The following is a 21937-nucleotide window of genomic DNA, read 5'->3' on the forward strand; positions in this document are numbered from 1 at the left end:
GTACGGTCAAACTTTTGTCACACCTTTTGTTGAAATACGGGTGACGATAGACAGAGGAGGCATTAGTTTCCTTTTTAAAACTTGGATAGTTTTCAAGGGACGGCTTTAGAGGAGTATTCACCATACCGGGTTGGTCCGACATGAGGGCGCCAAACTCAAAAACTCTAAAATCTGATATATTTTTGAGTGACCATTTTGAACAACTTCTTTTAGCGAATTTTTGCGTCTCGCTTGTCCCAACTCATTATTTTTTAACCAGAAAGCTACGAGTCTAGGATTTCGCAAAATGATTGAATACTTGAGGAAAAATTTGAACACAAAAAATTGCTTCCTTTACAAACATTTATTCCAAAGGAATATCTTGGTCCTCTTCCCAAAAAGCTTTCTCCATTCCGACAAAGCTAGGATCATCAGAGAGTCTATCCAATATATCCAAAGTTCTCATTGTTTCTCCTAGTTGCGACTCCTCAAAACTTAGTTCTGGAATATATCTTATCTCTCGAATCCGCTGAGATAACTCGTATTTTATGGACTTGCGTTCTTCTTGCAACCACTGATAGGTGGCTGTTCTCTGGGTATCACTGCCAGTAACACTTATGAAAGCCTTCGCATTTCTAAGGTCAGGGCTTACATCTACTCGAACTACAGAAATCAGACCAAAGTTTTGTTCACTGACTGCAAATAAAGTTACTTGAGCAAGCTGCCTTTTCTCAAAAGAACTTACGTATTCTGTTTTCTTGAAGCGCATATCTTTGCAATATGTCAGCTAGTTCCCTCTTTAACAGGGAGCTGATGCGAAACGGACGACGTACAGTACGAGGTCGAGCGTCCTTCTTGTATCGACAAATTAAACTTGAAGCTCCCTTATCACGGAGACACACGTTTCGTACATGGTAATATCTCTTTGTTAGCTGTTTCTCAACTTTCTGACGGGCACAAGGACAGTTGATAAAAGGAAACGTAATCCAAGAAAATTGCATTTGACAAAATAGAAAGTAATGAGAAAGAATAAATAGCTGAGCAATTTGTAAGGTGATGGTACCAGAAAAAAATATGAAACTATTGAAACAACAGGGATAAGATGAAAACTGTCTTGCTACAAAAACAAGAATATTCAAGGAAGTTGCTCTACTTTATAACTGCCAATAATTCGGTCTTTCGGCCATCCTTCTAGTACTACAACAATCCTTCCCAAACAGTTCGCATTCTCCTTTTCTAAACGAGACCAAGCACGAGCAATTGTTTGAATAAAATATGCAAGATTGATTCTTGCTTTAACTGCATAGTTTCCGGGGGATGCAGTCGCGACCGCATCACAACTGCAATTTTTCAGTTTCTACAAACATACTAGTAAAGTTCTTCGTTACTTACTTTTCTAAATAGAGGAACGTATCTTTCTTACAAGCTACTGTGATAACTCGATTTGCCATATCCCACAATTTTTCACTACTGGTCAAATTAAACGGAATATCCAAAAAGAGAGCTAGCGCTCGAAGATCTGAAGAAACTTGGCTCTCTTGAGTCCAGTTACTAATATTCATTTTGAATACTGAACTGCCTTGCAACTCTAGTATCTCAAGAATTTCCTCTACTTTTTCCCTCTTCTTACAGCAATAAAGCCAACCCTCTTCACCCAACTCTACGTTTGTTTGTATTGCTGGTAAATTGCTAACATCTGATGAACTTTGTGGTTTATACGAATTTTGTAAAGTCTCAGTCTTCACCAATTCATGGAATAAAGCGTCAGCAGAAAAACATAACATACTGTCACAACTTACCATTGTCTCTTTTGGAGAATTTTGTTTTGCAGAAGTAACAACTGAGCTACTCCAGATTTCGTTGCTTACAGCTTTATCTTTCTTGTTATATTCTCCTTGTTTCACGTGCACGTTTTGAGGGTGATTTCTCAATCTCGTGTCTAGCTCTCTTCTCAAGTCCTGTAGTTGCTGACAAACCTCGTCCAACTTCGAATTAGTGGACTGTAACTCAACTCGAAGGGACTGAATTTCAACACGACTCTTTGTAATGTCGTTTTGTAGCTGATGAAAGTCCTTGTAAGATACCGTTCTCTCGGTTCCCAGAGACGGAAACGGTGAAGGAGGAGGTGAAGACGGACTTGGTGTCACAGAAGGAGTTCCACTCCAGTCCTTCACACACGAAGCGTCCCAAAACTGTGTTTGTTCCAACTCCACAGTGTTGGCTGGATCTTCCCTTGCCTCTGTTCCCCAATTTGCAATATTTTCCTGGTTATTTACATAGGTAGAGGTTCTACTATCCTTACGTTTCATGCTGGTGCCACTGGTTACCTGTTGTTGTTCCCACGAACCTTCTTTGGTGTCTTCTTTGGTGTCTACTTTGGCGGTTTCTGAAGTTGGCGAATAAACTCGGCGCCGAAAAAATTTCTTATTCGTTGACGAACCCACATATTTTCTTCCATGGTTCCTATAGTCGGCGTTTCTATTTTCAACATAGGACCCACTTCTATCACTTCCTTTCTCTCGATACTGTTTGCGTTCCATACAAAATGGCCCAATGTATTACAAGAAAAAGGGAAATATTGAGTCTAGTAACATATGGACTGTGGGAATCGTCGTTGCCAGATTTCAATTTCATTTTTGAAAGCAATTTATCTTGGCAAGTTTCAACGTTCAGGGAGGAATGCTACAGTGCAATGATTGTTTGGCGATAATTCTCTCACTGGGGGTAGTTCTTGGAGGAAGAAAGGCTCAGTTTGAAATAAGATGAGCCAACTCGGAATTTCCGTGTTCTCAAGGGGTTTCTTATAATACGTAAATCAACTAGCAGAAATAATGGGATCATCAAGGCTATTGTAAGGTGAAAAATTTTCATATTTTTTGCTCATGTTGTTGTTGTTTAGAATGGTTCTTCTTATTTCTTGTATCCGAGTGAGAGTAGCTTCATGTTAAAGTTGTCAAATCTGCCGTTACCAGGACACTTAGTTTCTGCTATTCTTTTATTTAGGCGCCAAAAAGTTCAATTTCGAGGGAGAAGATTGAAATGTAGCCCTTGCTGACATGGAGACAGAAACCATTCCTTAGTTGGGAACTGTTCGCAAAAGTCTTGCATACGTTTGTTGAAAAAAATCTGAAAAACAACAATCGTTTCGTCAACGGAATGTTCCTATATAAAGTAACATGTGCGTCATCTCCTCTGAACACTTTACAGGATAGATTTTGCGAAATTGTCTTTGAGCGGAAACATTTGAACGACTCTTTTCGTGTTATGGTGTCTGCAAAAAAAATGTTCGTTACGATAAGACCTTGCTAATTATCGAAGTTTTAAATACACGTGATTTGAACCGTGACTGAATCTTCCTTTATGCTAAATATAGCAAAAGGGTTCTTAAACGTGTAGCAATCTTTCGTATATCTACTCCAGAAAAAGTTTGTTTCCGTTCTTCCTCAACCCCGCATAAACTTTCTCAGTCTTTTGGTTTCTGTTTTATTTCAAGTTATGAGAAACCTGGTTGTCGTTGAGAAATAAACCAGGGGCACTGAATATAACTAGGAATATAGAAACAATAAGGTGAAAAATATTCCAAGCAAGGTAAGCTATCGCTTGAAGCACCAGCCCAAAATCTGGTCGAATAAGGATTCGTGAAATATGCAGAGGATACCGTTGACCAGTGAGAAGTCCTACAGTTCTCTTCTTGAACCGATATCGGTAACGAACCAGAATCAAAACTGTGATGACTTTCAGAATCGGTTCCATCAAAAGGAGCTTGGAAACTTGTCTGATGGTGGATTTCGCTGGGTGTTGAAGACCAAGATGATAGAACTGTTTGTTGAGTTTCATGTTTCTCTATGCTGTTGCTTGTCAAGTTACTGCTTGAACTATCTACGGAAGGTGGATTAAAGTCAAATAATGTAGCCAGTTTTTCATCTCCACCTTTGTTAGGTAATGAATGCGTTAGGTTCTAAAATTTCAGTGAAAAAACTGACGTCGTCGATTAGTAAGCATGCATTACCTTTGGAATCCATTTGCTAGCTTGACATTGTTCCAAGTAGAAAGTTGCCTGACAAGTTCCCTGAGTATGAAGACGCAACAAATTGCGTAGACAAGCGTCATCCTGAAGCTGCTTTACGTATGGACGCCTGTCAGTAAGACTATTATTGACGATTGTATATCCAAAACGACAAAAACGGCGTAGTTGAGCATTATAGGGGGCTTGAGCTATCTCAGTTCTCAAGAGTGCCCTAAGACATTTGTTTAGATTGCGTTCTAGGTTAATGTAAAAAATGTACCATCTGAAGTCATTCAACCGAGGCCTAGCAGGCAACGTCAATGATCGGAGAAAGAAGGGCAAATGTCTGCCATCAGTTAGAATAAGAACGAAGTGAAGAAAATGATATTCTATATTCACAAATCCTGCTACGGCTGCTGTCTGTTCGTCTCCCTGCAGAATTAAACAAGTCATGAAGAAATTACGAACGAATAAACTGAAATGTTTCGTGACCCGGACAGATAAAGGCTGAATCTGGAACTGTGGCGCCAACGTTTTGGCGCGTTATTTTTTTCTCCAAATAAATCCAAGGGCATCGTTCCTCTTAGCTTGGAGATTTCTTTGTCCATCTGTCAAGCTTCTTAAGTGCTCTAGGATCTATCCAATACCTAGATAAGACCTGTTCGGCTCTTGGCGAGAATTCAAACTCGTTCAACTGTCGACGAAGGCAAAAAGGATGTCGTCCTATTCACAGTGTAATGGAACGAATTTTAGTTACTGTGAATAATTTTCTGATGCTCATCATTACTTCCTACTACTATGGCTTATACAAGGTTCTTTTTTGTACTCTCCTTAGCTATTACAGATGTGATGAAATGAACAAGTCCATAAGAAAGATGACTTCTCCTCTTGAACTAGATAGCCGTACAATTAGGGAGGTAGGACGGAGTATATAACCTGAACAACATCTAAGCGTGGCTCTAACAATGCTCTACAAGTGAAGTAGTGTCATTATGAGAAATTCAAAAACATCACAAACTGGCAAAAGACATAATATTTCTAGCAAGGTGACAGATGGAACAGTTCAACTGTCTTTTATAAACCTTGTTCTGAAACAAACAAATAAGTTTAGTATTGTTGTGTTGAGGCAAGTTCGCTTTGCTTACTACTTGAAAAAGTGAAATTACGCTTGAAGGTTACTGATTCTTAGCGCAAGTTCACTTGCTCTTGTGACATCTTTACAAATCGACAGGACCTTGGGAAGAGTACAATGCAAAGCTATTTAATTTTTATTCTACAAATGTGTCAGCAAGTGTTAAACAAGTTAGGATCCGATTGGAAGACATAGGAAGTTTCCCGATCTCATTCTTCGATGTCTCAAAAATGAAAATCGCGAACTATGTACTTCATGAGCTGCATGACTTTCTTGATTGCATCTCTCTTGAGGACTTGGGTACCATGTACGTATTACTGTTACGATAGGAGATAATAGAAACCATAAAATCATTCCCACCAAAACCAAGACAATAATAAGCGGGAGAAATAAGAGAAACAACAATAACAAAAGAAACCATCCAATGTTGCGGATTCGTAGAATGTAGTCCAAAAACTTGGGAAGTGGTACTTCTGTTTCATCAATTTGCCATCGGAAATTTTGACCGCTTTCGGTCATCTCCAAATGGTTCTGAATACTTGACGGATCTGCATTCCTTTTCTTCTTCTTCTTCTTATCCATAAGAAATCGCTGATATAGTCTTCTCTTAATGGTAGAAGATAACACGTCATGTGCAGTCTCTAAAACCTGATTTGCAGCCTCAACATTTTCTCCTTTAGGCTCGAACGAGCTTAAAATATGTGACAACATTTTATAATTCTGTTCAACTTCTTCACGAGTGCAAGATATCGGTACTCTTAGAACGGAATAGACTGTAAAATACTGTCAATTTGGACGAAATTCATAACAACAAGTCAACTCACAGTTAGGTGCATGTAGAATTCGGGAGGCTTCCGTCTGAACTGATAGCAAACTTTCTACCTTACCAATATTATTATTTTGGGTCAACCTGTCATCTGGGTTTCTTCTCTGCGCTTCTTCATGTTCCATTCTATCTGAAATCCTATCGAGTTGACTTGCTTCGAACTCTGTCGCATTCACATTTTGTTGGCCAGTGTCTTTCCACTCTACAGAGCCGGTAAAATTAAAATTCTGACTCTCTTCGTTGTTCGATGTGACACTTTTTGACAAGGGAAAGGCACTTCCTTTTGTGCTTTCAAGCGGTTCAGAACTGTTACCACCAATCTGAGAATGCATTGCTTTGCGCTTTCCTTCAATCAACTTTCGATCACTTGGACAGAATTCTAAACCATGACCAAAACATGATGCAGCCATTTCTGCATCTCCCTTGTGCAGAAGTGCTATTCCCTTGATATAATAACCCTGGAAAGAGTTGCAAGTTTCATCATTCAACAAACAAAATATCAGATGCACATACCTTTGGCCAGATTGGGTTCGTTTCTATGCAAGATTCACTGTCTTGGATTGCTTTATCAAAATTCTCCAACTTCAAATAGCACATAGCTCTTATTGCAACTAAGCAAGAGAAAATGTGCTTCCATAACAAACTTACCTATTTGCAAGAACACTGAGTTTCTTTGGTGTTGACTCGAGTATTGTATCGTAGCAGTTGATTGCTGCCGCATAGTCTCCTTGAGTGAAAAAATAGTTGCCCAGTTGCTTCAACTGTTCCAAGTTGGTTTCAGCGTCTGAGTTTTCTAGATAGCAAGTCACTTCTGAAGTACTAGAGTTTTTCATATCATCCAAATTACTATACAAACTTTCACTAGAAAATACGTTCTTCTCTTGTGAAAGGGAAACGTTGGACAACTGAAATAGTTGCCCTTGAGTGGGTTCGTCGCTATGTTCATTATTCCCCAAGTAAGCTATTTTTGGTTCGTCCTCTGGTGGTGTATAATATCCTTCTGTTCTGGAAGAAGCTTCGGAGTCTCCTTGACCCAGCTCCAAGTCGTTGCTACTGTCTATCTTATAGTCCTTTCCGTTCAAACTCCACCAACTCTCTTTTCGGGCAAACATTATCCTGTTTACCAAACCGAACGTAAGTACACTCTTTCATAAAACCAAGTCTCTGTTCACATATAGATATATTAGACTTGTCGGTTGCAGAAACAGGCAAACGCCAAGTCGCTTCCAAACGGTCCAATTGACTCGATTGGGCATTTAACGAAGCATCCTACGATTTGACCAGGAGTTGTCAACTAAATTGAGTTTATTATGAACAACTGGTTTCAATCATCCACCCGAACATCCACTTCAGGTTCTGAAAGCGTTACTCTGGTATTTGCCAAAGGCAACCCTAGAACATTTCTCTTACAAGTCGGGCAAAGATTGGACTGAAGAAGCCATGGATCAATACAATCCTTGTGAAATATATGTCCACACTGAAATTTACGAACAACTTCGTCCTCAATCAACGACTCCAAGCATATTGCACATATTCCTTGATTTCCTTCCAATATATTTTCGTGACTCATATGAATACACAAACGTCGATTCATATGAGAGTTTGCATATACTGGACCTGCTTCATGATACACATATTGAGGTAGCGATTGCACTGCACTTATGCGCTTGTTCAAATTTCTCGTTTGACGCCGGTATCTAAAAATATTCACAGTAAATTGAAATATAATCCAAAAGAACATGGCCTTTAGCATTGCCCAGTTTAAAGCATCGTTGCTATCAAAAACAGGAGACTTTGAGCCTCTCGAATCAATTGAAGCAGATATTGGCGTCCTACTTCTGTAGCATGGAGCTATATTCTGATAGAAATCTTCCCAAGAAATCAATATCGTAGGAATGGAGGGATCCTTCAACGGTTTGTCATATTGTAGGGGAGAACGCATCCGTACAGGAGGCTCACGCTTGCCATTTATCACAATTACTCCAACGGCACCCGCGGCTTCAGCAAGGAGGGTTTTCTCATAAAAAAAACAACTTCCTCTAGCAACTACAAGTATTTTACCTTTTATATTGTCTGGGGATTTCAATGGTTCACAACCGAAGTTGAGAAACTCTTCAACAATTCCCGAACCTTGGTCGACTCCTTCTTCTTTATCAGTTGGATTTTCGTAAACACCATTCCCAAATAAGCCCCATTTTCTCAGTGCGTTTACCCAGTCACCAACTCTTCTCGTTTCTACCAACAGTGACTGGTGCCTTTCAGTATTGCCAAGTTCCACTTCTTCTAAGTTACTCCACAGATGAGAACTAGCTTCTCCCAGTCGGTTGACAGAAATGGGAAATTCGTTTATTTGCTCTCCCGTTCCAGTAAGCAAAAACAAAGGCTTCTCCAGTACTGGAAACTCGTCTGGGTTGGGACCGAAGACTGCCCCACTATGTGAAATTACCTTTACAAGCCCACAATCCTTACTTTCTAGTAATAAAGCTCCCCCTTCGTTTAAGTAAACGAGTAATAGCAGTGTAGTTGAACAAAAAAGTATGTTCCAAGAAGAAGCAGTGTTCATCGCCTACAGAGTGCCAACTTGCTTCATTTCTCGATGAGGAGGAATCTGAAAAGCACAAATTTACTTTAACATGGTTGACTAATCTACTCTTATGGATGAGTATATTTTCCTAGTAAACCAGAAGCATGAATAAAATCCTATGAATCCAGTCAAAAGGAAGAAAGCAAGAGATATCAGGAACATGTAACCCAAATATAAAATGATAGAGACAAAGCCAATACCCTTAAAATTGGGTTGCGTGGCAAGATAAAAGATACTGTAGCCAAACAGATAAAGCGCTGATGAGCCTGAAGTAAAGAAAGAATACCACCACCAACGATAGTCTTCGTTGCAAAGTTTTAGATAACAAAGAACAATGCTAATTTCACCAGAGGTCAAAGTTAAAATTAAAAACACTGCAAACAAGAAGCCAAACATATAATATATCTGATTTTGCCATAAGCTCGAGAGAATAAAAACCAACTCAATAAAAACAGCACCAAAGGGAAGAATTCCACCAACGAGACTCGTAGTTATAGCGTTGCTGTACCATGGCTGCCTGGGTACTTGTCGAGCAATCTGATTGGTCCTAACAGGCATCTCATAGGCCTTTTTCCGATATCCAAAATATGCACCAAGAACTACCATAGGTATTGAAATTCCAAACCATAAGAATAGAAGTAATAACAACGTTAAGAAAGAAACTGCTCCATTAGAACCGGTACTCCATACAAATAAGTTAATAATGAAGAAAACTGAAAATACAACAGCAGGGAACAAAATGCCTGTAGATAAAGTAACATTCTTCCATTCCTTTCCTCCGATTGTTTTGTAGACTCGTGCAGAAATGTATCCCGAATGTGAGCAAGACAAAATGTACATAGCAATCATTGCCTGCAACAAACCTCCTCGATTGGCTGGAGACAAAAATCCTAACACTGCAAAGACCAATGTAACGAATGCCATAACTACAAGCTGCGCTCCAGTTCCGCAAACAACCGAAAACAATTTGGGATACGGTGGCGACCTAAAGACATCACCATGAACTAACTATAGAAAAACTAAATAACAAAAAAATTTTTCCAATGCAAACGAATACCTTCCAACCAGTTTCTTCATGTATGTCTTCATCTTCCTCAAGACGATTATATCTAGCAAAATCTTGATGCACGGTCCTCAACATGATCATTGCTACAAGACCAGTTAAGAAAAGTGTAATCATCAACGAGTTAATTATAGAAAACCACTGTATTTGTCTTTGTTCTTCGGAAGCATTCAATAACGGATCCCATCTAGTGGCCCACTTGATTGGACTCTCTTCAAATACGACATCGTATGTAAAGGTAACTGAAGCACCGTTTTCTGCTCTTTGTGGTCGACTTTGCGAAGAAACAGTTACAGGACATGTTTTTGGACGATCACTACCCCAGGAAAACTCATGCTGCACCGAAGAAGGAATAACTTCAAATCCAACTATTCGATATACGTCACCCGTTCCTGAACGTGAAACAAGACTTTTGCTGTCTTCCGGTTTATGATAGGAAACGACGAATCTCAAGTGGTTGTTGATATAAGTATTGTCACCTTCCTGGAAACCTACAGGGTACCCTAATTGAAACCTAAGTAAGAGCTGGTCAAGCCGAGCACTTCTGTGTCTGTTGGAACTTACGAGGCTTGTCCAGAGGCAGTCTCGGCCTTTACAACAATTGGAAGATTATCCAAGTTAAGTCTAACTCTATACCCTTCTTTGACTTTTTCTGAGAATTTATCTGCTTCTTCTTTGTTTAGAGTCTTCGTACATAGTACTTTACAGGTCTCCTCCACCAACAAGGAGGCTTCATATGGCGTTATTTTTGCTCTCTCTCCAACCAATAACTTGAAGCTATTTCAGTCAAACAATAAAATCTTTCTTTCCTTTTCATACCTGTCCCAAGTTGACAGGAAGTTCTCTTTCCTCAGTTCCTTTACAAAAAGGTAAATAATAGTAGTCGAAGGGTAAGGGATTCTTAGGCGAGGTAAGTTTGTTCGCCACAATTTCGAGTTTGGCGCCTTCTTCGTAGTCCACAGGTGCTATTCCAGGAAGATAAAAGGAATAGCATAGACAAATATGTAAAGCAAGTAGCGTAGAGTACAATAAAGCCTTTGAAGAGTGCGACATTTCCGATTCTAATGCGCGGTGCAATTCAACAGAAATTCAAATGTAGATGCTGAAGCATTCCTAAGTAGGCCATGAAAGTAATATATTTTCTTGTTGCTCATCTCCTTTAAAAATCATGCTAAAGTTGTATATTAAACTTGTTAATATATCACGAATGCGTGATTGTAAATTATTCCTTTAGATACTGAGACTACTCGCTTATCATGGTTAGCAAATGACAGCAATTGATAACAAGACTGACCAATTTCTACTGGTAGAAAAGATCTAACAAAGTGAAACGAAAATCTTATCCAAAAAAGATATATATCAAGGCGATTCTTCTTATAAGCTTTTATTCTGAACAAATTGCATACACTTGTATTAACATCAACAACACTCTAAACAATCGTGGTCAAACTGAGACTGCTATACAACGCATGAAACATGTATAATAAAAGAAATGCACAAATACAAAGCTTCGAGAAATCATTTCATCAAAAGTTTCACATATGGAGAACTGTTGAAGACGAAACAGAATAACAATTCCCTGATGCCTCCCCTGAAGCAAACACCTCGTGACTTCTTTGAGAGCCCTTAGTTAACTCGTCCATATTACTCTGTATTCTTTCCGACTTTACGTGAGAAACTACTCGATGTAGAAACGATCCTGCAAGCGGATCTTGTCCAAGTCTTTCTGCGCTCTGGAGCAAAAATATGTAACTATCCGGTTCCCAGTTATCTCCAAGTACTACAGAACAACTCACGTTGCACTTGAACAAGGAACCATCAAACGTAACCAAATGATAAACTTGCACTCTCTTGAGAGTGTTTTCCGTAAGTAGACGAAGAAGAAACATGGGTTTCTGTATCCAATCAATACCACCCAGAACTATAGGAAGTGTTTCCTTACAACCAATTAACTAAAAATTTCTGTCAGAAACTCAAAACAGTTCTCAAGTCTACCTTACAATAGATAAGTCTTCTTCCGATGCAGAGAAAAGATCGCAAGCTTCCTTGTTCGCAAAATCCACCTTATGAAACGAGTCGTCTATCCGCAAGCTCATCTTCAAACAAGCCATAGGAATATTTGCAAGAAATTCATGCTGCTGCTCAGCAGTGAGTTTAACCTTTCGAGTAGGAAGATAGGAGCGCATCCTCAAAATATAATCAGGCTTCGCACTCGTCAAGTTTTGAAGAGATTGCAAGATAGCCTGAACTCGCTTTCCGTTGTCCGAAAAGGATTCAATACCCCATAGTTGTAACTATTTCACATAAACAACAAAATATCGAAAGATACGCTCACTTACAAATTTGTTCAATACTCTTAAAACATAACAGAACAATGAGTGTGACTTTGCGATGTCTTCAATTTCTTCCTTAGTGCTCAACTGGCGTTCACGTGACTGAAGGTCCTGTTGAATATAAGTATATGATGTAGTTTAAGATAGCCTTCGTACCTGATCCCAAAGTGTAATCATTTTAGAAAGCTCATAAACGGCTTCTAAGACCGTATCCTCTAACTTCTCTGTTCCCAAGTTGAGAGCGCTTTCTTGACATTTCGCTGCAAGGTGACTGCCTTCGCCAGAGTAGTATCGTGAGATAAACGAATCTCTCAGATGTTCTCCATTAGAGAAAAGAGGAGAAAGAAGATGAGAAATTTCTGCTGTATTATTTCGTATATCACTTGAGCGGCTGTTGTATTTTCCCGTATCCACAGAAGACAGCGTTGATCCTAAAGACGCCAACCTATCCAGTTCCTTATGGATCTGGACCTTGGAAAATAATTTGTCGTTTGGATTCGGAATTTGTGAACTAAGAGGTCTAGGACGGGATGAAGGAGCGTCTACGCACATTTCTTCTAGCCCAAGTCGAATACATCTTGCACAAGGGCGGAATTCGTCACAAGCTTGCTTTGACTGACGACAATTCACACAGCTTACACGAACAACTCTATATACTTTGCGCTTTCTTCTTTTCTGGTTCACTTTAAGATGCTCTTCTGAAGTTTCATTTGTTACTACGTTTTCACTGTTACTAGGATTCCCAAAAACGTGCTCCATTCTTTCGGATTCTTGTTCGCTGTTGTTAACGGCTGGAGTTATTGTGGCGAGAAACTTGTTTTTCTGGCCTTGCTCAAAATAACTCTCGCGAAACTGTCTATTCCTAGAAACCGAAGTATGCTACAACAGCGGCAGGGAATTCCTGAATAGACCCTTCAACACTTACGGATGTTGTTGGAATACTACTTCCTTCTCTCAATTATTCCCCCAAACTAGTAGGGGTTCTTACTCGCCTCTGCCTCCTTTCCACTTGTCGCTCACCACGGACTGGGAAAAACACCACCACCGGATTCCCGCGGCCAACTCATCGATGGTACTTAAGGGTCATCAATCTTCTAGAAATTGTGTAACCGGCAAAAAACAATTCATCTGGCCCAATTTCTGAAAGAGAGAAATTGGCTCATATTCATGTCATTGAAAGTCAGCAACCCTAAAGGATGAAAGTGTGTTGAATAACAACTAGTCCTAGAGCAATGAATAGAATGCTATAATCTATCAGACCAAGAACGGTTAGGGCAGAATTGCACTACTTTGACAGTGCCTATACGTGGCGGAAATTGTATGTCTTGGACCTTGCTAATTTCTAGTAAAGGGGAATTCAAAGCATCCAAATTAGAAATCTCTTCATATAAACTTAAACACGGCAAATTAACTAGTACAGTTAACTTATTCTGCTTTTACAAAAAAATTCCATTGCTATACCTCATATTCATTCCCAAAAGCTGACTAGTCTCTCTATCTCATGAACATGAAGGATCGGTAAAAAGTTTATCAAGGCACTCTCTTGTGGCACAGACTTGCTCAAATGCACTGGCCAAAGTATCAATTGAAACTTTTTGCCTCACCAAACCTTTTTGAAGTGCTTTCTCGGCCCTTTTGCAAAACTCTTTGAGTCGATGAAGTTCTTCAATGAAAGTCTCCAGTGGACCTGTAATATTAACATCTTGTTCCACACAGTTTTTTGGAAGGCGACTGGCAACTTTTGTGTTATTTGCTTGGGAATCTTCACTTTCATGGAAATCCTTATCGACTTTCATATCCAAAGTGAAGGAATTTAAAAATGGAATCAGAACACTTGATGTGTTTTGGTCAGGAATAAAACCATGATCTCCATTGATTTCTGACAGAACATTTCCTAGGCGGCATAAAACTGAGCTTTCACTTTCTAGACAAGGAATTTCTAGTAGGTTCGATATGAGTCGTGCAGCATCGTCACGAAAAGTTTCACCACAGTATTGAATACACTTGCGAAGAAACATATTGAGCACGTTCTGGTTGGCATGGGATAATAGATGTTTGGAAAGTTCAATACAAATGGTGGAGTTTTCCGACAAATTGGCAACACAACGCAAACACTCGCCACGTAGTTCGAACAGCACATTAATAATCGGGGCAGGAAAATTCTCTTCTTCTTCGTTAAGAATGATCTCGGCACAGGTTTTTGCTACTGAAATTGCCTTGGAGTAATCTTCACGAATAAAACCTAATGCTAGATTGGCTAACGCCCTGCTAGCCTCGATAGCAATTGCTATTCTAAGAGAGATATCTATCTCTTGCTTGTCGCCTGGTGACCCAAACACAACTTCAACAGACTTTTCCAGTTTTGAGATAACTTGTTCCACAATGCCACCTCGTGAGAACTTCTTCTGAGCACCCTCCGAAGCAAAGCAGTTCGCTATGGCGCGGATGCTTTCAAACGCAACCTCAGGAATATTAGAACCCATGTTCTGCACTAATAACAGAAAGACCGCTTCATGGGAAACTAGTTGCTTAGCAGCACGATTATCAATAGCAATCTCGGCAAGGAAAGAACAAATTTGCGAGACTAACTCAGCGTTTAGTTTTGTTGGCGAAGTATTGCCTTGTTCACTAAGAATATTGCAAACTATCGTGACTCCCTTGGATTCCACCAACTGAGAACGACACTCTTCTGATCGGCAAAGGTTCCTCATAGCAGCGACAGCTTCAGTTACGCAACTGTGACTCTGCTTACATACATTAGCTACTAAAAGTGTAAAATTACTTATGGTGTCTGATTGTAATATCATAGACATCGTTGTCGTATTCTCAGAAAGATTTCTTATGGCTCTACAACATTCTTGCAGAAAGTTCAAAGTGAGGTGATCTAAGGAGTTATAGGGCGACAAGGCTTTGATCACAAAGATGAAACGTTCAAGCAGACCCGAGGCGGCAATAACTTCCTCGTTTGCTTCAGTAAGCGCTAAATTTCCGGCAATAGATGCGACGTGAACTTTTTCGACAACATTCGTTCCTTCAGAAACATTGTACTCTCTGTCAAAGATCTCGACCAATTTAGGAACGAAGCCATTTTGTACGAACAATATTCTTTCTTCGTCATCGGCGTCGGATGAAGCTGATGCTATTCGAAACAACTCCCGCGATGTCGTGTTATATTCTAAGTACGCAGTCATGCATAAAAGATCCTTCAGAAAGTGAAATCGAACACAATTACCTTGTACTAAATATTTCTCCGCCAATTCTATCAAACTTGTAGCACTTCCTTTTTGTCGATCATCGTTCAAGCCTTGTGCAATCGCAGAACCTTGTGTTGAGGTATGTCGACTGGAAGCTTTCAAGGAAAGCACTTGAGATTCTTCGGCAGACCTTACATCCACAATAAATGACCTGCTATTGTCTAACATACTGCTTTTTGATGCTACATCAGTACTCGTATCGATGAAGCTTCTTGTCCTTGGCCCGGGAGATACGACATAGTTTGCTTTGTACTCTGATATGAGACCACCAAGTTCATTTCGGTTAGAAAATTTCTCAGTTAAAACATGCTCTTCAGTATTTTTAACCTCATTGTTCAACTCATTTTGTAAAACATCACTAGTTCGAGGAACTAAATTTGGGTGAGTTTGGCCCTCTGCCTTGTCTATGGTACTATTGCTCGTATAATTCTTAGGCAAAATAGTTGAAGGTGAAGAAATTTTATCCGTATAGCTTGTAGGTGAAAGTTTTTGGGGAATATATGGAGAAAGGAGCTTGTACTCTTCTAGCTTCCCCAGAGATTCGGCAATTTCAGGATTTTGAGAGCTTCTACTGCCAGAGTATGAAGAGTTTCTGCTCAAATTATCTTTCTTGGTTTCGCGTTGAAACATATTAGAACGCAAATAGTCATTTTCATGGCTTCCTCTTTGTGAAGACGTAGAAAATCTGTCACCAACTGTATTTCCACTTGCGTCTGTAATATTTCCTTTTATCGGAGGCGTGTCCTTTGTTGAGCTAGAATGATTTTCAGGATTACTGTGTCTTCTCGAAGGTTTTGGAGTACTTTGATTTTGTTTCTTTTGTTGTATACTCATAAACCTTTTGTAGCTGCTTGCCATGCCAACAGTTCTGAATTGGCGGGAAACAATTTAAATATATGGGTTGCTTCAATTCAGCTGAAATTGGGAGACAATGGAATCGTTGGATGACTTCAACAACTCAGATATTTTGCATTTATGAGGTTACATATCGATTCCATTTTTCATGGCTCACGATATATTGAAGACTCCTCCCTGAATATAAAAGGTATATCCATAGGTTTACCCACTTCTTACTAAAGAGCCTTTCAAGAACTTTGCCAAGTATACAAAAGAACGGTTCAGTCAAATAGCTCCAAACAAGTTCCAAATGAAAAGTTAGAAACCCATTTTGAATGAACACTTGCAAGACTCTCAAAAGGCTTTGTTACAAGCAAAACGAAAGAAATGTTGAGACTGCTAATGGATTCATGATAGAGATGTTTCTGAAGTGATATACATTTATAAAAGGTTCTCTACCCTTCATTGCCTCTTAAATTTTTTTCATTTCTTCCTTAACCATAGTCTTCACGAGCCAATGGAAGGTTGCATAGCACTTCTTACTCCAAAGAGCTTCCCTTAAATTTTCATGAGATAGAACCAAGAACTATTTATAACATATAAAATTTGTATTCTTGTTTCTCCATTTACGCCGTTCTAGAACAAAAGTCAATAAATTATTTAGATATTACTTCAAATAAGGATCTAAAAACATGAATGTTCCTTCCGATATTAACGGAAATTTCGCAATCTCCTGACTGACAGACTATGGACGCTCATAGAAAAGAGTCCTGGGCAGCAGAACTCAGGGTAGGTGTAGGGAAACCGTTTCCACTTGGAGTTTCCAAGTATGCACAAGGAGCCAACTTTGCTGTGTATACTGAAGAAACCGAGGAGGTTGCTCTCATTCTCTATCCTCCCCACGAGCACAAACGCAGTGGAGAAGGAGATATCCGAAGGGCAGAACTGGTTCTGGATACGAAAATGAACAGAACTGGACAAGTTTGGCACAGTAAGTGTTTTTAAGTTTGTAGAATTCCTTATTAACCAATTTTTGTTTAAAGTACATATACACCCTTTACTGGAAGGGTATGAATACATGTGGCGAATTGGAGCTGAACCACACAGTCGTTTTGGAAAGAATATATGTCTTGATCCGTATGCCAAAATCATTTCTTCATCACTTGTCGACCAGTTTAATGATCGTTCAGTTGAGTACTCTCCGAGAGGAGTGATACCTTCCAAGAAGAGCCTATTATTTGACTGGGAAGGTGTTTGTGCTCCACATATACCTCTGAAAGATCTGATTATTTATGAGCTCCATGTTCGAGGGTTCACAATGAACTGTGATTCCGAAGTACAGTACAAAGGGACTTTCTTAGGGATTGTGGAGAAGATACCCTACTTAAAAGAGCTTGGAGTAAATGCTGTTGAATTATTGCCTGTTTTTGAGTTCAACGAAAAAGAATGGCCTATGAAAGGCAGCGAACTTGGAAAGTCTATCTGTCAGGTATGTGGAACAGTCTATGCACTGGATCAAGAGCTGAATTGTTTTGTTTGAAAGTATTGGGGATATAGTACAGTGGGTTTTTTTGCTCCTATGAATCGATACTGTGTTGGCAATGTATTGGGTGCAGCAGTCTTTGAGTTTAAAACTATGGTCCGAGAGTTGCATAGGGCAGGAATCGAAGTTATCTTAGATGTTGTGTATAACCATACTGCGGAATTTGGCGAAGGGTTCTATCATTTTAAAGTATGCTTAAATTGTTCATATTGAAAGAAATGGAGACATGTTTTCGTAGGGTCTAGCGGCAGGTACATATTATATAATGAATCAAGACGGGAATTTTATGGATTATACCGGATGCGGAATTACATTCAATGCCAATCATCCTATTGTGGCACAATTGATTCATGACTCCATTCGTTATTGGAGTCTTGAATGTGGAGTTGATGGTTTTCGTTTCGACCTTGCGTCTGCATTAACAAGAGACACTCGAGGAAGCGAATCGAAGGAACCATTGCTTATCCACACACTTTCTATGGATCCTGCTTTACGAGATGTAAAGCTAATTGCGGAGCCTTGGGACTGTGGAGGGTTATATCACGTATGGACTATTGTTTGACATAAAAGTAGTAATGAATATGTTTGTTTTTAAGGTTGGCTCGTTTCCTCATTTTGGTGTGTGGGCTGAATGGAATGGGCGTTTTCGAGACATTGTACGTTGCTTTATCAAAGGAGACGCAGGAACTTTGGCAGAATTTGCTACAAGGGTTTGTGGTTCCGAAGATTTATATGGAGCAGGAAGAACACCTGCACATTCTATCAATTTTGTGACTGCACACGATGGTTTCTCTCTAAATGACTTGGTGAGTTACAATGAGAAACACAATGAAGCAAATGGAGAAGATAACCGAGATGGTGAGACTCATAATAATTCTTGGAATTGTGGTGAAGAAGGGTAAGGAGTTGTTGTTTTTAAGAGCATTGGTTAACTGTTTCCTTGTGAAGACCTACAGAGGATGAAACCATCAACCAGTTTCGTCAGAGACAAATGAAAAACCTTCTAACCGTCTTACTAACTTCCATTGGTGTGCCAATGATAGTGATGGGTGATGAGTATGGACATACCAAGAATGGTAATAATAACACCTGGTGCCAAGTACGTAGAGATAATAGATGATTGCGTGATATTCATAGAATACTCTAGGATGATGAGATCTCTTGGTTTAATTGGACAAAATGTAAAGAAGAAAAGGGTTCACTGCTAAGGTTCACAAGAAAATTGATCAAGTTTCGAAAAGATCATGAGGTGTTTAGACGAAATTCGTTTATGAATAAGCAAGTTATAACATGGCATGGAGTGGAACCTTACCGACCCAATTGGAAGTCATCATACAATTTTATTGCATATACCTTACATGATGACACTGCAAAGGAGAACATTTATTTTGCATTCAATGCTGGAGCTGAAGAAAGAAAGATAGCTGTTCCAAGCACTCATAACAAATGGTAGGAAGAATATCTTACAATCAACCTTGCGACGTCGCATTGATTGCTATCCAATAGGTATCTTATTTTAGACACAACTTTATCACCACCTCAGGATTTTCCTGACGAAGAACTTGAAGTCGCAAGTGATGGTATATATGCTCTGAAATCCTACGGTGTTTTGATTTTGTATTCGCCATACCACGATGAAGACTTCATCGCTGAAAATGAGGTATTGGAAGATATACCAGAAGAGGAAGAAGAAGAAGAAGAAAATGAAATCAAACGAAACCTTGCAGCATTATGTGTGCCTGGCTTTGTTCACGATATAGATGCGGAAAGTTTGGAGCCCTTGACGGAACCTTACAAGCTGAAAGAATCTAGTTCTTCTATCAACTTAAGGGCGGAGTACTTAACTACGAGAAAAAGTGGCCCAGCAAGTTTTACGGGCTAAAGATATACTGTATTGATCCCCATATCGTTTATCACCCTTCATATCGTTTGTTATAATTATGTTCTAGTGGTACACTGTAAACATATCCCTTGTCAGAAGCAGCTTCCACAGCTTTGGCTCTTTTAATAAAACCATAGTTTAGCGCGAGACTTTTATTTAAACTGTTAATGCAGGCTCCAGTAACTTTTTCAAAGCTCCCTTTCTTTCTAGTTCCATTACCTGATCACAGCCACCCACGTGTTGTCTGCACAAGTTATCAACCTTTTGAACAAAAAGTTACAAACTATTCATACCCATCAATGAAGACATTTGGAACTGTTCTCTGTCTTGTCAATTCATATAGAGCAGTCTGCATAGCTGCACCTTGACTGAAAGTCAACAGTTTACAGAGGAGAAGTTAAAAGAGAAACATACCGTCCTTTTCCTGATCCAATTCAATTACTTTGAAAGATACTCCTAAAGTCCGAAAAATACGCTTCACTCTATCACAGAAAGGACAATAGGACTTTGAAAAAACTACTACAAAAGCTGAAGCGATCAACTGTTGAATTCTTTGTGAAGTGGACATGTCACTAGTGTGAACGAAAGACAAATTAATTTGGCGCAATTTTCAAGTCCAGCCCTCCAAAGATATGGCATAGTCATTAGTCTACAATGAAGAGATGAATTTCTGTCTTTTGCTGTTTTCTTTGTTACTGAAATGACTAGAGAATAGTCAATGTTTTGTTTATGTAAAATTGTACATAACAATAAATAGCTGCTTGTGTATTGCAAAAAGAAATTCTTGAATATGAGGACTGCCAAGTCGAAGTGGAGATTCTTTTGTAAAGGTTCTTTCAAAAGGTGCTATGAAAATGGCTGTCCATTTGTTATTCCGAGTCAAATTTCAGAATTGATTTTGATACAATGTCCAGTAAGTACAAAGAAAACTCTCTGATATGAAACTTACCATTCAACAGATTGGGTGGTTGGAATCCAGCGAACCTATTCAATTCTTTTCTAAAGTATGCGTCTGTACGAAACAGAAAAGCCTTTTTGATGAGTGGTGGCTTCGTTGCCTAGCTCAGGAGAATAGACAAGAAGAAGTCAAAGGGAAGACAAAAAGGTTGGATACAGATCCCAAGGAACCAAACGAACAACGAAAAAGAAAAAAGGTCAATAAAACGATGCACAAAAGACCCAATTCAAAGATAGTTTTAAAAGCAGAAGGTAGCAAAAGAGTTAACGTGGATGACGAAAGAAACGTCACTGATGGCAACTTTGACAATTTGTTGCTTCTTAGCGGAATTGCTACCAACTTTGAGGCCGTTTCTAGTTGAGTATTACTAGTTGGATGAGCTCAAATTTACTATAAAATAGTAAGTACAATGAGAGCTACTTGTGAAAGGAACTGGTGGAGATATACCTCCAGAGTCTTCCGCTAACGCGACTATATCAAAATCCAATAAAAATGACAAAGTGTCAGTTTGACAAGTGGGGAATTTTTAGACTTGTTCTTGTTGTGGCACTTTCAGTTGGTTTCCTTTGCAACAAGACTAGGAAACGCTGCTTTCTTTAGAAAAGAATTCCATTGCAGTGGATATGTCTATATGAAATCTCAGGATTGTCTAATATTTATAAATGTCGATTTAAATATTCAGTTATTATGAGCTCTTCCTCAAGCAGCCTTGAATTCTCCATTATAATCTGAAATTTTTATCATGCTCCATCCCTTTCCACAATACTCTTCTACGTAATTTGAGAACAACACCAAAATATTATTTGATGAGGAATCTTTTATTTAACTACCAGTAAACTATTCTTTTCCAACTGCTTGGCATGATAGATGGTTTCTTTAGTCTATCCTATAACTCTTCGGAATGTCTCCTTCTTTTCAAGTCTATCTGTTCCGCTACAAATGGAACAAGTCTTTCTATGGTTTCAAAATTCACCGTTATGAAAAATACCTTCAGATAAATATTGCCTTTGTAATGAGGTTATATGGTGATGCAAGGTCTCCTTTCCTGAACGCTTTTAAACAAAAGATAACTTTTCCAAGTCTAGAAAAGTCCTACATTCTAAAAATTTCACCATAGTTTTGAGTTTTTATTTCATTTTCTGTTGTAAAAGTGAGCCGTAGATGTAGTTGCTTGATATGTTAGCTTTATTCGAATTTGTCACAGAAGCATATATGGCGTTACAAATTGGAACAGGATAAAGTGCCTTAAACAAGATTCAACCAGTTCCATTGAAAGAGCAGGTCCATCCTCAAAGAAATATGAAAATCAAACATACCAAAAAGGATTCCGTCAAATTCTCTTCGCAGGGCCGCCGTGACGACCATTTGTTGTGAAAGAGGTATGTAGATAGCCAAAGTTACTTATTCGGTTGGAGGTGATGAGCAATAGTTCACTTTGAGGATTTCGTTTCCATGAAAACCTTTACAGTGTCTTTCGCTCCTATCTGATTCCAGTGACAGTTTGTCTATTCTTGCTTCATTTGAAAGAACTAAGTTTTGT

General features: G+C 39.1%; 11 protein-coding genes across 11 annotated transcripts; 2 read left to right on the plus strand and 9 right to left on the minus strand.

Annotated features, from left to right (window-relative positions):
* Window positions 1-308: 308 nt before the first annotated feature.
* Window positions 309-1013, minus strand: Gasu_10840 (ribosome-binding factor A). Its single transcript, XM_005708168.1, has 2 exons — window positions 725-1013; window positions 309-675 (listed from the first exon to the last, which is right to left on the minus strand). The coding sequence occupies exons 1-2, from the start codon at window positions 978-980 to the stop codon at window positions 344-346; spliced, it is 588 nt and encodes a 195-aa protein (XP_005708225.1). The 5' UTR covers window positions 981-1013; the 3' UTR covers window positions 309-343.
* Window positions 1014-1058: 45 nt separating this feature from the next.
* Window positions 1059-2553, minus strand: Gasu_10850 (uncharacterized protein). The gene is made up of 3 exons (XM_005708169.1): window positions 1779-2553; window positions 1372-1718; window positions 1059-1319 (listed from the first exon to the last, which is right to left on the minus strand). Exons 1-3 carry the CDS (start codon window positions 2517-2519, stop codon window positions 1115-1117), a joined length of 1293 nt encoding a protein of 430 aa, XP_005708226.1. The 5' UTR covers window positions 2520-2553; the 3' UTR covers window positions 1059-1114.
* Window positions 2554-2958: 405 nt separating this feature from the next.
* Gasu_10860 (uncharacterized protein) lies at window positions 2959-3753 on the minus strand. The gene has a single exon (XM_005708170.1). The coding sequence runs from the start codon at window positions 3730-3732 to the stop codon at window positions 3463-3465; it is 270 nt and encodes an 89-aa protein (XP_005708227.1). The 5' UTR covers window positions 3733-3753; the 3' UTR covers window positions 2959-3462.
* A 1477-nt stretch (window positions 3754-5230) lies between these two features.
* On the minus strand, window positions 5231-7063 carry Gasu_10870 (uncharacterized protein). Its single transcript, XM_005708171.1, has 4 exons — window positions 6592-7063; window positions 6457-6544; window positions 5942-6401; window positions 5231-5890 (listed from the first exon to the last, which is right to left on the minus strand). Exons 1-4 carry the CDS (start codon window positions 7053-7055, stop codon window positions 5289-5291), a joined length of 1614 nt encoding a protein of 537 aa, XP_005708228.1. The 5' UTR covers window positions 7056-7063; the 3' UTR covers window positions 5231-5288.
* Window positions 7064-7232: 169 nt separating this feature from the next.
* Gasu_10880 (zinc finger (C3HC4-type RING finger) family protein) lies at window positions 7233-8523 on the minus strand. The gene has a single exon (XM_005708172.1). The coding sequence runs from the start codon at window positions 8504-8506 to the stop codon at window positions 7268-7270; it is 1239 nt and encodes a 412-aa protein (XP_005708229.1). The 5' UTR covers window positions 8507-8523; the 3' UTR covers window positions 7233-7267.
* A 27-nt stretch (window positions 8524-8550) lies between these two features.
* Gasu_10890 (endomembrane protein-like protein) lies at window positions 8551-10683 on the minus strand. The gene is made up of 4 exons (XM_005708173.1): window positions 10410-10683; window positions 10155-10360; window positions 9585-10104; window positions 8551-9535 (listed from the first exon to the last, which is right to left on the minus strand). Exons 1-4 carry the CDS (start codon window positions 10641-10643, stop codon window positions 8585-8587), a joined length of 1911 nt encoding a protein of 636 aa, XP_005708230.1. The 5' UTR covers window positions 10644-10683; the 3' UTR covers window positions 8551-8584.
* Window positions 10684-10755: 72 nt separating this feature from the next.
* On the minus strand, window positions 10756-13063 carry Gasu_10900 (uncharacterized protein). Its single transcript, XM_005708174.1, has 5 exons — window positions 12944-13063; window positions 12080-12785; window positions 11930-12034; window positions 11591-11884; window positions 10756-11542 (listed from the first exon to the last, which is right to left on the minus strand). Exons 1-5 carry the CDS (start codon window positions 12988-12990, stop codon window positions 11126-11128), a joined length of 1569 nt encoding a protein of 522 aa, XP_005708231.1. The 5' UTR covers window positions 12991-13063; the 3' UTR covers window positions 10756-11125.
* A 195-nt stretch (window positions 13064-13258) lies between these two features.
* Gasu_10910 (uncharacterized protein) lies at window positions 13259-16133 on the minus strand. Its single transcript, XM_005708175.1, has one exon. It carries the CDS (start codon window positions 16033-16035, stop codon window positions 13423-13425), a length of 2613 nt encoding a protein of 870 aa, XP_005708232.1. The 5' UTR covers window positions 16036-16133; the 3' UTR covers window positions 13259-13422.
* A 583-nt stretch (window positions 16134-16716) lies between these two features.
* Gasu_10920 (isoamylase) lies at window positions 16717-19537 on the plus strand. Its single transcript, XM_005708176.1, has 8 exons — window positions 16717-17005; window positions 17058-17503; window positions 17558-17746; window positions 17796-18101; window positions 18154-18455; window positions 18506-18656; window positions 18705-19006; window positions 19064-19537. Exons 1-8 carry the CDS (start codon window positions 16762-16764, stop codon window positions 19437-19439), a joined length of 2316 nt encoding a protein of 771 aa, XP_005708233.1. The 5' UTR covers window positions 16717-16761; the 3' UTR covers window positions 19440-19537.
* An 8-nt stretch (window positions 19538-19545) lies between these two features.
* On the minus strand, window positions 19546-20046 carry Gasu_10930 (glutaredoxin). The gene is made up of 3 exons (XM_005708177.1): window positions 19854-20046; window positions 19733-19802; window positions 19546-19683 (listed from the first exon to the last, which is right to left on the minus strand). Exons 1-3 carry the CDS (start codon window positions 20005-20007, stop codon window positions 19596-19598), a joined length of 312 nt encoding a protein of 103 aa, XP_005708234.1. The 5' UTR covers window positions 20008-20046; the 3' UTR covers window positions 19546-19595.
* Window positions 20047-20086: 40 nt separating this feature from the next.
* Window positions 20087-21249, plus strand: Gasu_10940 (uncharacterized protein). The gene is made up of 2 exons (XM_005708178.1): window positions 20087-20352; window positions 20399-21249. Exons 1-2 carry the CDS (start codon window positions 20230-20232, stop codon window positions 20756-20758), a joined length of 483 nt encoding a protein of 160 aa, XP_005708235.1. The 5' UTR covers window positions 20087-20229; the 3' UTR covers window positions 20759-21249.
* The last annotated feature ends 688 nt before the right edge of the window (window positions 21250-21937 follow it).

Source organism: Galdieria sulphuraria (genome assembly GCF_000341285.1).
Source record: "Galdieria sulphuraria unplaced genomic scaffold scaf_6, whole genome shotgun sequence".
NCBI classification, from domain to species: Eukaryota; Rhodophyta; class Bangiophyceae; order Galdieriales; family Galdieriaceae; genus Galdieria; species Galdieria sulphuraria.